General features: G+C 48.1%; 1 protein-coding gene across 1 annotated transcript in view; it reads right to left on the bottom strand.

The window, feature by feature from the left end:
• Positions 1–16143, bottom strand: part of LOC138528587 (uncharacterized) — a 1521057-nt gene that overhangs the window by 1333756 nt on the left and 171158 nt on the right. Inside the window, exon 3 of the mRNA XM_069640364.1 lies at positions 9186–9210. Coding sequence (XP_069496465.1) covers positions 9186–9210 — 25 coding nt within the window. The remainder of the gene's footprint in view (positions 1–9185; positions 9211–16143) is intronic.

The raw sequence follows: 16143 nt of genomic DNA, 5'->3' as shown, positions 1-16143 counted from the left end.
TTAGACCCGTCGCAATAAATGGAAAGAGTATGTATGTGGTGTTGGGCAAAATGCCTAAAAAATCAAAATAAATAAATAAATCGAAACAAATACATGGGTTTACAATGCCTGTGAGGTATTGTGGTGCATGGGGGATTTTTGTGGGTTTACATGCCTGGAAGGTATGTTATGCCTTTCGTGTGCTTGGTATTGGTGTGCGCACCTAATAAGCGTTTGTTTTTCCACCTGTTTATTATCATTTCTGTCACAGGCAGGCATCCGTAGTTTTCGGTATGGAAGGCGAGTACAACATTAGGCTATTGGTTTCTCCCAACCCGCAGGGGGGAGCCGGGATGTCTCTGAGGAGATTTGGTACATTTCTCTGTCAGCGCCGCCCCCTGGAGTCTGACATGGAAACGTCTGGGGAATCTGATGAAAAGAACCTCGGTGCACACAGGAGGGGAGAAGCGTGAGGGACAGGGACCAGGGCAGGTGGTCTTGCCTGTTCGTTAGGCCCATGGTACCTTATATAACAGGCCTCTCCGGGCAGTGTTGTACGAGGCCTGTCACGCAGTCTTGTAGCCTGAGGTGGAAGGTTTGAGGCGATGTGCAGCAGGCCGTGTTTGGGCCCAGACTGGCTCCTGTCGCGGCAGCTCCGACAAGCGTAGCCTTGCCTATCACCCGTGTTCGGTGGGGTGGGGGTGAGCTTTCTCTTCTGTGGTCAACAGAAAGGAAGGTAGCAGGGTAATACTCCCTTTTCTAAAAAAAAGGAGTGTTGACTCAACTCTTTACTTGTACATAAAAGAAAGCAAAATCCGCTGTCCTGAGGACTTCAGGTTTTGTAAGTCGGTACATTCGTACCTCACTTAACTGGAGCAGTGGTCGAAGTGAGCGGGAGCGGTGTGTTACATCCGCCCTGCGTCCCGCTACGCGGTGACGCAGTGCGCGCTAATTAAAAGCCCTGCCCCCGAGTTCGGGAGGTGAGTTCCGGGCAGACCATCTCTGAGAGTGTGGCGTATTTATTGGAGCTCCCGCTGGAGCTGCGACATAGGCCACGCGGCCTACCCGTCATGAGCCAGCCCCCGCGCACGCATCCCCGCAGGGCTGGGAACACAACAATGGCGACAAGGTGGAGCTCGTGTCTACACGCGCTCGGCAGATTATAAAACACGGATGCCCCGCAGACATCGCGCAACAATTTTTGGACACCCGGTGGGGGGTTAAACGCGCATGTGACCCCCCGCCCAAAAAAAAAAAATAATGTTTTTTTTTTCTCCTTATCTTCTTCTGTGCCATCTCCGGTGGTGTCATCTAGTCACCAGAAGCAATTTGCAACTCTCCAAACGGCCACAGTCACGACGAATGAGCACTTGATCACACTCTCACCTCTCCAGAGACTGGAAGCTGCAGCATAGTCGGGAAGGCCCAGAAAGACGGCACGCATTTTCATCTGAAGGACTCACACCAAGTCAGAACGGGTGCACGTCATCATGGCAGCCGGTACATCCACCCCTGGGCCCACCACGCCATCAAGAATCGCAGCAAACTTGTCGATGGCATCACCACAACCTCGCACACAAGGAGGCTCATCGGCACTGGTTCAACCTTTTGACCACTTCACGGACCCATCGTCAAGTGGAGCCAGATGGCAGTTATGGATCAAAAAATTCGAAATGGCGATGGAATGCAAAGATATAACGACGGCCAGAAAGATGAAGGCACACCTACTGCTCAGTGTGGGCGATGAGGTACTGCGCATTTTTAACTCCCTAAACGTTGACGATGGCCAAGATGCATACCTGAGTGCAAAAGATGCCTTAACGGCACACTTTCTCCCACAACTAAACCCAGACTATGAGACATTTATCTTTTGCACAACTATCCAGGCAGCAGACGAAACCATGGATGCCTACCACACACGGTTGAGGAAGTTAGCCATGTCCTGTGAGTTTACAAATGTTGAGAAAGAGATCCGGAGGCAAATCATTAATGGCATCCATTCAGAAAAGCTAAGGCGGCTGGTACTCAGTGAGAAAGGTATCCCCCTACAACGGATCCTTGCATTTGGACGACAAAGGGAACTAGCACACACCAGAGCTGCCAATATGGAGGCCACACTACACAAATTACAACCCGCTCTCAACACAGCCATGGTGGCCCAGATCAACAACAGACAATTCACAAGGGACGAAGTCAGCGGGGTTATGCTCAGAACAGGTGGCAACCTCGCATTCCAGGGCCCACAGAATGCGGTTGGTGTGGCGGAAGGCGACATAGCCGACGGAACTGTCCAGCCAAGGAACCACATGCGGAGCATGTGGCAGAAAGGACCACTATGCGAAAATATGCAGATCAGTGAGCATGACGACACAGCCTTCACAGAACCCTCAGGAGAAGAACGCGACCAAGAAAAAGAAACAGGCTAGCGCAAGGAGAGTCGTGGTTAACAACTCCTCAACGGAGGAAGAAGGGGATGATGTCTCGGCCATGATACAGGATACCGGTAAGGAGAATGACAGAAAAGGGAGGAAGGTCTACCTGGTGTCTGCATTAAACCAGGGTCAAGAATCACAGAGAAAAGCTGTCCGAAGGCGCAAGTGCATGGTCACCATCCAGGACCAGCACATTCTGATGACCATCGACACGGGTGCCTCAGTGAATGTTATGCCCACAAGCGTATTCCACACCCTAAACCCACAACCAGATCTGAAAAGCACAGACACGCTGTTGTTTGCATACGGCAGCCGGAAGCCCCTACCGGTCGTTGGCAGATTCCGCACCACTCTGGGCCACGGCGAAAACAGGTTATGGTCGAAAGTCTATGTCGTAAAGGCAGGGATTGAAAGCCTTCTCAGTGGGGACGCAGCGGAGGACCTGGGCGTGGTCAAATTCATCTGCCATGTTGACATAGCCACTGAGGTAGAACACATCTTAAGTCTATACTCCAAGCTGCAAGATGGAATAGGGTGCTTGAAAGGCAAAACCATCAGACTGCACATTGATGAATCAGTACAACCAAGAGCAGTGAGGGACAGGAGAACACCATTCCATATGAGGGAACAAGTGGAGAAAGAGCTTAAGGCACTGGAAGCAGCCGGCATCATAGAGGAGGTCACAGGACCCACACCGTGGGTCTCTCCCATTGTGGTGACAAGGAAGCCCAAACAACCCGGAAAAGTCCGGATTTGCATAGACATGCGTCTTCCAAACACCGCAATTAAAAGGGAACGACACATTACACGGACGATCGATGAAATTGTGGCTGACCTCACGGGGTCTTGTGTGTTCTCCAAAGTCGATCTGAAGGCGGGCTACCACCAGCTCAAGCTCCACAGAGACTCTTGCTACATTACAACATTCTCTACGCATCTAGGGCTGCGGAGATACAAACGCCTGAGTTTCGGGATCTCGTCAGCTGCTGAAGTTTTTCAACAAACTATTCAAGAGGTCATCAGGGGCATACCTGGGGTTCTGAATGTGAGCGACGACATCCTGATTCACGCTCCCGACAAGGAAGAACACATCAAGAGACTTCAAACCCTGCTGGGCAGGCTGGAAGATGCTGGACTCACCATACACAGGGAGAAATGTGAATTCCTCAAATCTGAAATCACTTTCTTTGGTTACAAGTTCGGCAGCACAGGCATCTCCCCTGATCCACAGAAGTTCGCAGACATTCAGGCCGCAAGCCCACCAATGACTCCCATGGAAGTACGTAGTTTCTTGGGCATGGCCACCTACTGCGGCAGGTTCATCCGAAACCTGGCCACCCTGTCTGAGCCTTTACGCGAACTGACCAAAGTAAACACCAAATGGGACTGGGGGCAGAAGTGCCAGGAAGCTTTTGAAAATATCAAGGAATCCCTGTCCGTCGACACCAAGATGGCGTACTATAACACTGAGCTTCCCACAGAACTGTTCGTGGACGCGAGCCCTGTAGGGCTTGGAGCTATCCTAATGCAGGTAACGAAGGAATGGGAGAAAAGGCCCATTGCATATGCCTCGAGAGCCCTCACGGCAACAGAACAGAGATACTCCCACATCGAAAAGGAGACCATTGCCGTGCTGTGGGGGTGTCGGCATTTTCATCTATACCTTTATGGACGTCGATTCACGACGATCACTGACCACAAACCCCTACTACCCATTTTCATGGACACGTCATCACACCCGCCGGCAAGGATCACAAAATGACTGCTCCACCTTGAGCAGTATAACTTTGAACTTGTCTACCAGCAAGGCAGTGGCAACCCCGCGGATTTTCTCTCGAGGCATCCTCGAGCGGCAACCCAACAAGAAATCCTAGTGGCCGAAGAGACCGAGGAACATATATGCCAAGTGGTACGCGCCATGAGGCCAAAGGCCGTCAGCATTGAGGACATTGAGTCAGAAACTCACAGAGATCCTTGTTGTGATATAGTGAAAGACGCCATCATTTCAGGGGATTGGAAAACATTTATGAGGCATACACATAACAGAACGGTGGAAGCAAAAGGTTTTCTGTCCGGCATGTTCACCGTCCGACAAGATCTGTCGATCACCGAAGGAGCACTGCTATTAAGAGGAAATCGCATCGTAATTCCACCGAAGCCACAAGACAGGATAGTGGCCCTAGCACATGAGGGACACCAAGGGCCTGCAAGAACTAAAGCTCGAATCAGGCACAGGGTATGGTTCCCTCAGATCGATGATCGAGTTGAAACACTCATAAGCACGTGCCTGCCCTGCCAGATAACTGGGGCCCCACCGGAACCAGAACCAATTCTGTCGGCAGAACGTGGCCGCGCCTGATGGGAGGCTATCAGCATTGATTTCTGTACGCTACGGGAAGGCCTCTACCTCTTGGTGGCTATTGACGACCACTCCTGCTATCCAGAAGTCAAAATAGTCGAATCCACAGCAGCGGAAGTGGTTATCCCGGCCATTGAGAAAATGTTTGCAACCCATGGTCTACCAACCTCGATCAAAAGTGACAATGGGGCCCCGTTTACAGGAGAGGACTTCAAACAGTATCTGCATGACCTCAATATAAAGTACCACCATATCATGCCGAGGTGGCCCCAGGCAAATGGGGATGTCGAACGATTTATGAGGACCATAAACAAAGTGTTATGGGTATCAAGGGCGAATGCGAGCCCATGGAAAATTGACCTTTATCGTTTCCTACGGAACTATCGGGTCACCCCCCACAGCACGACAGGCATACCGCCTGCGGACCTCATGTTTGGCACAGTCATCAAGTCCTCGATTCCGCATCATCCAAGCAGGACCCCGGATGAGGTCAACGAAGAACGCACGGAAAGGAGGAGAAGGAGCGCCAACGCGCACATGAGCGACAAGAGGAGAGCGAGGCAGTCCAATCACCAAGTGGGGGACCAAGTCGTCATGCACCGCAACCCCACCAAGTCGAAACTGGACACCAGATATGAAGAGCTTCCGTGGACTGTCACTGACAGGCAAGGAACCATGGTGACTGTGACGAGAGGACGTCGACAAGTGACGAGGAATGCGTCGTGGTTTAAGGCGGTACCACGCAATCTGTGGACTGATGGTGAGTGCCACCAGGAAAACGAAGAAGCTCAGCCTGGCGAAGAAGAGCCCATGTTCATCCCGGATGAGGCAGGAGCGGGTGAACGAACTTGGGAGCCGGTGATGGTGCCGGGCCTGGAGGACCCGGACAGTGAAGGTGAGCCAACCCAGGAGCTTGTGGGGGTTAGTCCCCGAGCAAGGCGGTACGGTTTGAGAACTGCTACGAGACCGCCCGCCAGGCTAAATGACTATGTGTGGTAGTTAGCACGCATGAACCACGAACTATAATGGGCTGGTTTGGTTAATGGTTTATGTTAACGTTCTTTTGTTTGAACTAAAGGAGAAATGTTACATCCGCCCTGCGTCCCGCTACGTGGTGACGCAGGGCGTGCTAAATAAAATCCCCGCCCCCGAGTTTGGGAGCTGAGTTCCGGGCAGACTATCGCTGAGAGTGTGGCGTATATATTGGAGCTCCCGCTGGAGCTGCGACATAGGCCGCGCGGCCTATCCGTCATGAGCCAGCCCCCGCGCACGCATCACCGCGGGGCTGGGAACACAACACGGTGCTCCTCTACTTTTTTTAATTACCTTTTACAGCTCCTATACTTTTATTCTAAAAATAAACTTTTCCGGAATGGTTTCGTTTTAAAATAAAAGTGTAGGAAGAAGTTGAAACTTGCACTTTCAGGTCACTGCACTGAACGTTCCCTTAAACAGCAGGTGCACGTGTTTGGGGGTGTGCATTGTGTGTGGGAGGGGACGTAGTGATGGGGTTTGTGGGGAGTGGGTGCAGGCCAGCACTACTTCTTTTCGTACACTTCGACCACTGAACTGGAGGAGAGACCTCCGGAGGGTTTGAGGACGGGGAGAGGTTCGGGCCACAGGTGTCATTTAGGTGGCTGTTCCCCTGTGCATAGTTCAAACCCGGCCCGACGTGCTTAAGTGAGTAAAGAAGGGTCATAGAGGAGTCTGGAGTTAATGCCTCGCTTGGAGTGTAACTATTTTACCGCTTTTTCTGGAGGGGTTTTGGCCACTGTGGGCCTATGCTGTGTGTGTGTAATATTTGTCCTGTGTTAAGTGAGTGGTGTCAGTGGTAGACTGCAGCTACGTTAGAGTAGGGTCGTGCTAGAGGGAATCGAATAAGTCTCCAACTAAAGCGAGCTAAGTAAAGTTATTTAAGCAAACAGCTGTGCTAATTCTGAAATCTTCAAGTTGTGACCTCCATCCATCAAATGTAAAGGAGTGCCTATGTTATCAGATGCCCATGAACTCACGATAGTTAACAAAGCATGTATTTATGTATGCATTGCAACCATTCAAACCCCCATCCTCTCCAGAGTACGGAGTTGAAGTTATTTCAGTATTTATTTGCCAAATGTGAATGAACTTGCACCAAACCCCCCATCCTCCCCAGAGAACGGAATTGAGGCTAATTAAGCAGTTCATTGTCAAATGTGAAGAACCCTGCTCCAAATAGCCAATCTCCCAGAGTACTGAATTGATGCTATTTAACTATTTATTATCAGATGTCAATGAACTCATGCTGCCTATCCATTTATTTATTTAGCTATTTATGAAATACCCCCATCCAAATACCCCTCTGTCCAGATGACTGTATATTGATGCTATTTAACTATTTATTATGAGATGTTAATGAACTCATGCTGCCTAGCCATTTATTTATTTATTTATAAAATACTCCCATCCAAACACCCTTCTGCCGAGGTGACCGTATTGATGCTATTTAACTATTTATTATGAGATGTCAATGAACTCATGCTGCCTAGCTGTTTATTTATTTATGAAATACCCCATCCAAACACCCCTCTGCCCAAGTGAACGTATTGATGCAATTTAACTATTTAATATCAGATGTCAATGAACTCATGTTGCCTAGCCAATTATTTATTTATTTATGAAATACCCCCATCCAAACACCCCTCTGCCCAGGGGACTGTATTGATGCTATTTAACTATTTATTATCAGATGTCAATGAACTCATGCTGCCTAGCCATTTATTTATTTATTTATTTATGAAATACTCCATCCAAACATCCCTCTGCCCAGCTGACTGAATTGTTGCTATTTATGTATTCATTTGGAGATCAATTAATTATTTATTATTTCCATGTATGAATTGAGAACGCCGCCTCTACGGGCACAGAGTTGTAAAGGTGCTTATGTTGTAAGGAAAACCTGTGTTTTACCCAATCAATTATATATAAAAAGGAGAAGCTGATCAAGCTTATCAAATGAAATAAGACTGTAGGCCTCATTCTGAGATTGGAGGTAGCCATGGCGCTATTAGCACCATGGCGGCCTCCAATAACGGTACCGAGTCCACCCTCATTCAATGGGGACTTACAGGTCTAGTCGGACCTTTGCGGGACCGGTAAGTCCCCATTGAAAATACCATTCCCCATTCCCATTTGAGCCCCCCATAGGGCTCAATGGGAATGGGGAAGGCGCTAATAACGGTACCGCAAATTGCGGTACCGTTATTTGCTCCCTGGACCCTTTGCGGGTCCCGCTAAGGCCGCCTGGTAAAACCAGGAGGCCTTAGCGGGACCCGCCAAGGGACCTCAGAATAGCGCGCAAAGGGATTACCGGCACCAATGTCCTTAACGGTGCCCGGTATCCCTTTGCGCCCACCTCAGAATGAGGCCCCGTGTCTGTTTATTTAACCAGGTGCACCCATACCACTGTCAGCCATCAGGGCTGACCTGCCATAGGGAGGGCCAAATCTCCCTCAGGGCAGCCTGCATTGCCATTGGAGCTGCCTTAGGCCCTCATGGGAGGGTTCATTAATCATGCCCCTGGGTATTACTGCACATGTGTGCAGTAAGGTGTAAGTCTCCCCCGCTCAGGTCTCCTACAGGTTGCTGCCACCACTTCATACAGAATGAAAGGGAGAAGCACCTTGCATTGAGCATATCTTTATCTGAGAACAATCGACCGCTTTTTCCTCAGGCTACAAACTTTATTGCACAATGTAAAATGGACCCCCATTTCAAAGCAGCCCCTGGAGAAAGATTAGACCATGATCTGCTTCATGATTTCCTTTGCACATTGTGAAAGGCGAGAATAATTTCAGATGTGTAAAATAGAAACCTGTGAGAAAATGAGTGCTGCCCCAGAAACCTTCCACTATTCCCTGGGGGGCTGTGCACAGTGCTTCGGGGGCTGCAAGTAGCCTTGGGTGACTAAGGTGATCACAAAGAGTGGTGACAAAGGGGGCGCAAGTGAGCCAGCCTCCCCAACATCTCTTTCACTCTCCTGGACTCTGCCTATTCATCCCAGCCGCCACCCCAAAACTAATGAGTGGCCCTTGAGATAGAGCAAAGCCCCATTTTCATACAATACTACCCCACCCGCAGGTGGTAGGGTAGGAAATTGCACCAAACATACCAGCAAAATGCTCACATCCTGAAACATCTCATTAAAAAACAATCCCTCTCCGCTTGTGGGGCAGTTCTCAACTGTCCCAATCCAGGAGGCCAAGGAGCAGTGGACTGCCCATCACAGGGCAACGCCAAGAAGCAATGGACCAATCAGAAACAAGTTATGCTTCATTGTGCAACAGCGCCCACTGTGCAGAGCAAAAGATCTTCCAAACGAGAGATAGGTCATCTGCAATGTGTGACATTTAAATAATATAAAAGTAAATTATACTTACAAGAGTTTGAATTGTGTAGTTTTCTCTAGGCATAAAAGAAAACAAAAATGTGATTATTATTCATTGTTTACTCTAAAGTGGGCCAATCCAGTTTAATGATGACAATCCTCACCAAGAAACTCAAGCACTTTGACAGTTCCAAGACATCTTTGTCACAAAGATGAGCAATTTTAACACCATACCTTATAGGCCTAGGGGGGTCATTATCGTGCGATAATTCCCCGGCCAAAAGCGACAATTACCCATCCCATATAAGGCTTTTAGCACATAGCGGTAAAAAAATAGTCTGGTAGAAAGGAGTTCTCTACAAAGCTTTTTGTGCTTTTTTTCTCTAGTGAAAGCTTTTCACGTGTTTTTCTCTTTGGTGTGGTAAATTGGGTGTTGCAGCGGGAAAAAAGATCCTCCAAAGAGGCGTAGTTTTTTGTAAAACAAACATACCTGTAAGTTGCTTTGCTGTTTCTGTGTATGCTTTTGATGTCGGAATATTCAGAATGTAGTCAATACCAGTAGTTAGTGACTACACTCTGGACATTCTCATTGGCTGAGAGGAAGGTCAGTAACGATCACCATGTGCTAGTAGCAGGTATTAGCCACTTCTGAAAAACCACATTGTTTACCTTGATTAAGTAAATGGATCGCCAGTGTTCCTTGCAAGAATTGCAAATGATAAGGAGGGCTGGGGGACCAGAAGACGCTGAAGATGCTGTATTGTCAAGCAGCTGTGCGGAATGTGGCTTTTAGCATCTGGCTGCAGAACTGGTTGCTAGGGCGGGAGACGTGGTGACAGGGAAAAAGAACTGAGCAGGGAAAACCATTTCAAAATGGGGTGCCTATCCCCAGCTCTTCAACCTCCTCACGTGCCCTGAGACGCACAGTGAAAGCAGTGGTAATTATAAGCGCAATGACAGCAGTGCCATTCAGCAGCACAGTGACACCTACAGCAAAATGTATCACAGTGTCAGCAATAGTTGCGAAGTCAGCAGCACAGTCAGTGACTGCGGCAGACAGCATTTGGAGTGTGAGGAGTAGTAGCAGCAATTAATATACAATGGCACCCACAATGGCAGCTGTGGCATTTATCACCACACTAACAGCAGAGGCGATCAGCAGCACAGGGACAGCAGCAGCAATCAGAGAACTGTGACAGCAGCAGCCATTAGCAGCACAGGGACAGCAGCAGCAATCAGAGAACAGTGACAGCAGCAACAATCAGCAGCACAGGGACAGCAGCAGTAATCCGAGAACAGTGACAGCAGCAGCAACCAGCAGCACAGGGACAGCAGCAGCAATCGGAGAACTGTGACAGCCGCAGCAATTAGCAGCACAGGGACAGCAGCAGTAATCCAAGCACAGTGACAGCAGAGGTGATCAGCAGCACAGGGACAGCAGCAGTAATCTGAGAACAGTGACAGCGGCAGCAATCAGAGGACAGTGACAGCAGCAAGAATCAGCAGCACAGGGACAGCAGCAGTAATCCGAGAACAGTGACAGCAGCAGCAATCAGCCGCACAGGGACAGCAACAGCAATCCGAGAACAGTGACAGCAGCCGTAATCAGCAGCACAGGGACAGCAGCAGCAATCAGAGAACTGTGACAGCAGCAGCAATCAGCAGCACAGGGACAGCAGCAGCAATCCGAGAAAAGTGACAGCAGCAGCAATCAGCAGCACAGGGACAACAGCAGTAATCCAAGCACAGTGACAGCAGAGGTGATCATCAGCACAGGGACAGCAGCAGTAATCTGAGAACAGTGACAGCGGCAGCAATCAGTAGCACAGGGACAGCAGCAGCAATTAGAGAACAGTAGCAGCAGCAGCACGGGGACAGCAGCAGTTCTCTGAGAACAGTGACAGCTGAGGCGATCAGCAGCACAGGGACAGCAGCATCAATCAGAGAACAGTGACAGCAGCAGCAATCAGCAGCACAGGGACAGCATCAGTAATCCGAGAACAGTGACTTCAGCAGCAATCAGCAGCACAGGGACAGTAGCAGTAATCCGCGAACAGTGACAGCCGAGGCGATAGCTGCACAGGGACAGCAGCAGCAACCAGAGAACAGTGACAGCAGCAACCAGCAGCAGTAATCCGAGAACAGTGACAGCAGAGGCAATCGGCAGCACAGGGACAGCAGCAGCCATCAGAGAACTGTGACAGCACCAGCAATTAGCAGCACAGGCACAGCAGCAGCAATCAGAGAACAGTGACAACAGCATCAATCAGCAGCACAAGGACAGCAGCAGTAATCCGAGAACAGTGACAACAGCAGCAATTAGCAGCACAGGGACATCAGCAGCAATCAGCAACACACATATCAGGCAGAGCATTAATGAAGCCAATGCACAAGGAAACCATACTGAACCTGTATACCTACAGGGCCCTTTAAGATGAGTTAGCAATACTTTGAGATACATGAGGATGCAGAATTTACTCAAACATCAATAATCAAACCGACTCAGGAAGTTGGCAAAAGTTAGTCTGTTTTATTTGCAATTGTCTAAAACAGGGAGTTACAACGGACATCAAAGGACATACGCTCGATTTCGCTCGATGCGCTTCATAAAAAACACAGTTTATTTAGTAAAAACTCATCATCAATGATGTCATCCTACGTGACAAACTACAAAAACCTACTTGGGAAAGTGATAGGCTTAGAGGGAACATCTAAGTATACGTTCCATACTTGACAGGGATAGTAATTGGTTCTCTAACATCAGGTGCGCAACTAAGCCCTCCTCTAGTACATGTCATCTATATCGTCACAAATTACACGATGATCAATTGGTTCTCAAACTATAGGGCTCTCTGTTACGTGGCCCTCTATAATTGGTTGGCACACTTGTACCCTTTTGGAATATTCCACTCGCTAGCAGCATGCATGTTGGCACCCAGGTGCTGGTGGGCTTGTCTTCACCATAGCTTCCCACCCAATTAGTCTGACATCCATCATTACTCTTGCAGTCTGCCAGTCAATTCAGCTTTGAACTTTGTGTCTGAGAAGTAAAGGGAGTAGAGGCATAGTTTGTCTCCCAGTTTCGGTGTAGCTCGACCCAATGTCTATTTTCATCTGATCATGTGACTGGAGACCATGTTTCTGAGCTTTTTGCTGCATTTAATTCTATTAAATGATCAGAACCTCAGTGGTCTTCAGTGTTCTTCCACCCCAACACAGACAGAGTTTTTGTTCTTTTCTCACGTTTGCAAGTACTGAATGAACACCCAGGCTAAAGGTGGCCTCGACTTCTTGGTGCTTGCCCAGACAAGCCTTTCTTGAATTCTTCCTCCGCCATTAGCTGTTTTTCAACTGCGCCACGCTGAAAAGCCTTTCTATTCACCGGGTCCAAGCTCTGCTAAAGTGCGTTGTGGAACATTCATAGTCCATACATTCCTATGTATATACGTTTGGCGCATCGCCGCAATATATTCATTACATAGCTAGCCTTATGATCACTTCATCTGCTTGCGTTACTGCATTGTAAAAGCAAGGAAATATCGAGGCTGAGTACCATAAAAGGAAATACACCAAACACGGGCTATAAAGATTCACAGGTCTTTTAATCTACTGTACTGTTACAAAGAAACAGAAATACAGATAGCTATCTGGCTCTCAATACATCACAATGAGTACCAGCCCGTCAGAGTGAGAGTGCTGGATGTCTAGACATTCGGCTTTTTATACATTTCAGTAATATTGCCCAGCCCCTCTATAGGTTAATAATCTGCGGTCTAGAGTTCGTGCCGAGTTCACTTATGCCTCATACAATAATATGCACACGGATTACATAGGTTTGAGTTTCCAACAAGTTACAATGGTGATGTATATTCTCAGCTCCAACAGTAGGCCTAACACATATCCCTTCACAATGCAGTTCTGCCAGTGTCCACGCTTGACATTTACATAGGATTGTCCTCGATTTATATTCGTGGATGAGGCTTGTTAGTGCAGGTAATCCTCAAGCAACAAGTCATTCTCAGTACAAGGTCTCTTTACCTAGTCTAAACAGTTGGCCCTCGGACAGTCTAACCATTAACAAGATTCAAAGGTCGGGAAGGCTTGGTTACAAGTTAGAAACACAGTCCACCATTTTAGAACAAAGAATCACATATTAAAAGAAATTAAAATGGCGGATGATCCTAAAATGGTGGGGAAGTCGATCCAAAATCAGAACTTTGCAACGCGGTTTTCTTCGCAGAGCGACTAGGCTTAGGCCAATATATATATATTATATCAGAAGGAGGAACAATATGATTTCCTATTTAACAGCATCTGTACAATTGTAAAATGACTTTGCTCATCTTTAACACATCCTCTTCAAATCTCATCGAAAATGTATGTCCTTTCGCCTCTGCATCTTTTCTGAGTGCGTCAGTCCTGCGTCGCATGGTGTCACCAGTCCTCTTTCTTACTAATTTTCACATTTCCTCCGGGGACCTTATTCAAACAGCCATCATATTTTTGTGAGTGTATATATGGTTTCATTGCGGTACAGTCATCTTCACCGGTACTGCACATGTCTCCTTTTCTGGCTCCCAACATATAGGCAACATGGGGGCCAGAGCTTTGGGTAGGGGTACTTGGCTTCTTCTCTACAAAACCTTGCCATCGAAACCATAGCGCCCCTTCCCCCCACTACAGCATAAGGGTCCAGATGATTGAATAATGTGCTGCACATAATATATAACGTGGGCATGATCTCTCACCATCCCCACAGGCCCCTCACCATCAGTGACTTGACTAAAGGCCTGGCCACAATCAAGCACCCCCCATTATAATGGAAAGGTACCCTGACCTGAGCAATCACCCACAGCTAGTGCCCTTAGTTGGAAGTGAGAGGAGGCACTGGCCCCCTTCCAGGATGTCTGCACCCCCGTCTTCCGTGAGCAGCTGAAGGCCTGGCGCTGGAAATGCACAGCGTGTAGGAAACTGGGAGAAGCACCCCATCATGGTGAAGTCCTTTACTGTACACTCTACGCAGCTGAAATGTGTGCACATGGCAGTTAATGGGGACTGCAGTATGACATTCCCACCACAAGCCCTCCTGGCACAAGCCCTCCTCATTAAATGTGTGTGGCTTCCGCCAGTTGGATAATGTACTTACAATATTCTGAATGGCAAATGTACAGAGAATGGTTTGTGTACGTACAGGACAAGCCCATTAGGTTCTCCATTATTTTATTTTTTGTAATCTATCATTTTAAAATGTTCACGTTTTGATGTCACTGTGGCCTCAGGTGTCCTGTATCCTGATAGAATTCTTCCCGCTTCTAAAAGAACGTGGCAAATTCGGGTTTCTGACATACAAGCCCTCCCACATGTGATTGGGGGCCTAGGGAAGTAAGTAGAAGGGCGTGGCCATCTGTGTTTTCTTGGTAGGGCTTCAACATGCCCAGGCTCACCAGGGCACTGTGAAGAAGGTACACAAGTCTGATCACTGCTGAGCCAATGACAGGCTTTGTCCGCTACGCACTCTGCCCAGAAGCACAAGCCTAGGGTTTTCATCAAGTATATACGTTTTGAGTTTTTTTAGCTTGCTTTTCAGGGAGCTTTTGCAAACTTGGCAAATTAGGATTTCAGACATACATACAACCCCACTCCTCTCTCAAGCTATCTCTCCTTTCGGTGCTGCGCCCCATAGAATGCTGTAGAGTCCCATGATACATTTGGTCCATACATACACATAGCTCCTCCAACTGTTCTTTCTCATGCCTTCCTGAGCATCTTATCTATCCTCACTCTCGTCCCAACTATCTACCTGACTTTCCTCCTCCTTACCACTACTGAATGTTCTATCATACTCCTCCTTGGCCTTACTGACAGGCAAAGCGCTTTGGCGCCTTATCCTATGGCAGTAGGCGATATACAAATGCAAGAAAACATGACATAACTTAATCTAAGCCTTGTACCCATGGGTGTCAAAATTAAACATCTCTTATGATAAATACCAGGCACTCTCTGCTTTCCCCACCAGTTTTAAAAATACAAGGCATCCTAACACAAATGTCACATTTCATGTAGACTTCCAACATGTATAAATCCTGTTCTCCAGCATTGGATCTTTCATAGATTCACATGCTGTGAACATTCCCCCTAGTCAGGCTGGGAATCCTTGGTTACTTTTTGATTCCCGTTGCATTAGGCAACAATAACCTACATTTTGTAGCCTAGCACCCTTGTTATGGGTGCTTTTGGTCCCCACCAATGGGACCTCAAGTAGACCTAGACTACACCCCCTCCTCTTCCTTTTCCCTCAGATTCTAACCGTGTGTTCAGCTGAGGGAGTCCTCTGGTTTTCCATAGTCCGAATTTTAGGTTAAACTCTTCAAAATACAACAATTTCAAAAAGAAGCACTTTCTCTACCACAACATCTGGTGGATTCTTCAAGGTGAGGACGTTTTCTGAGAATGGAGGGCAAAAGGAGACCTCTTTTTAAGCCATGTGCCACTTGTGGCCTCAAAAATGTATATGAGGGAGATAAGCACTCCAACTGCATATACTGCCTTTAACCCCACCACACCGTCTAAAGCTCCACTATCTGTCAAGGTCTGAGCTCAAAGACTCTGAAAGATAGAAATAGAAGGCTTGTCTGCTGGCTTGATGAGGGAAATTACCCGGAATACTCCTCCAACGTCAAATGCTCCAAAGGGAAAATGACCATGGTCAAGGGAAAAGGGCCAGGTCGGAGGAACGGCCGGTAACGAAGACCAAGCATAGGATCGCCACGGCTAAGACCCGTCGGCAATGGCCTAGAGACCGAAGGGTCCGGCAGGCCGCCATCTCCCGTATAAGGCCAGTCGTTGCCATGGCAAAAGTCAGCAGCAGAAGGCGACAAATCAACGGAAGGACGAAAGCACAAACATAAGTCAAGGTCAGTAAACGAGGGCAAAGCCCCGTCAAAGTAACTGAGTCCAGAGGGGGGCACAAAGACCAACCGGGGCGCACATCCATCACAGCCGAAGGCATA

Source organism: Ambystoma mexicanum, chromosome 7q (genome assembly GCF_040938575.1).
Source record: "Ambystoma mexicanum isolate Mex_15411 chromosome 7q, UKY_AmexF1_1, whole genome shotgun sequence".
In the NCBI taxonomy this organism is placed as follows: domain Eukaryota; kingdom Metazoa; phylum Chordata; class Amphibia; order Caudata; family Ambystomatidae; genus Ambystoma; species Ambystoma mexicanum.
The sequence above is the reverse complement of the archived record's forward strand: the minus strand, read 5'-3'. Positions and strand labels throughout refer to the sequence as shown.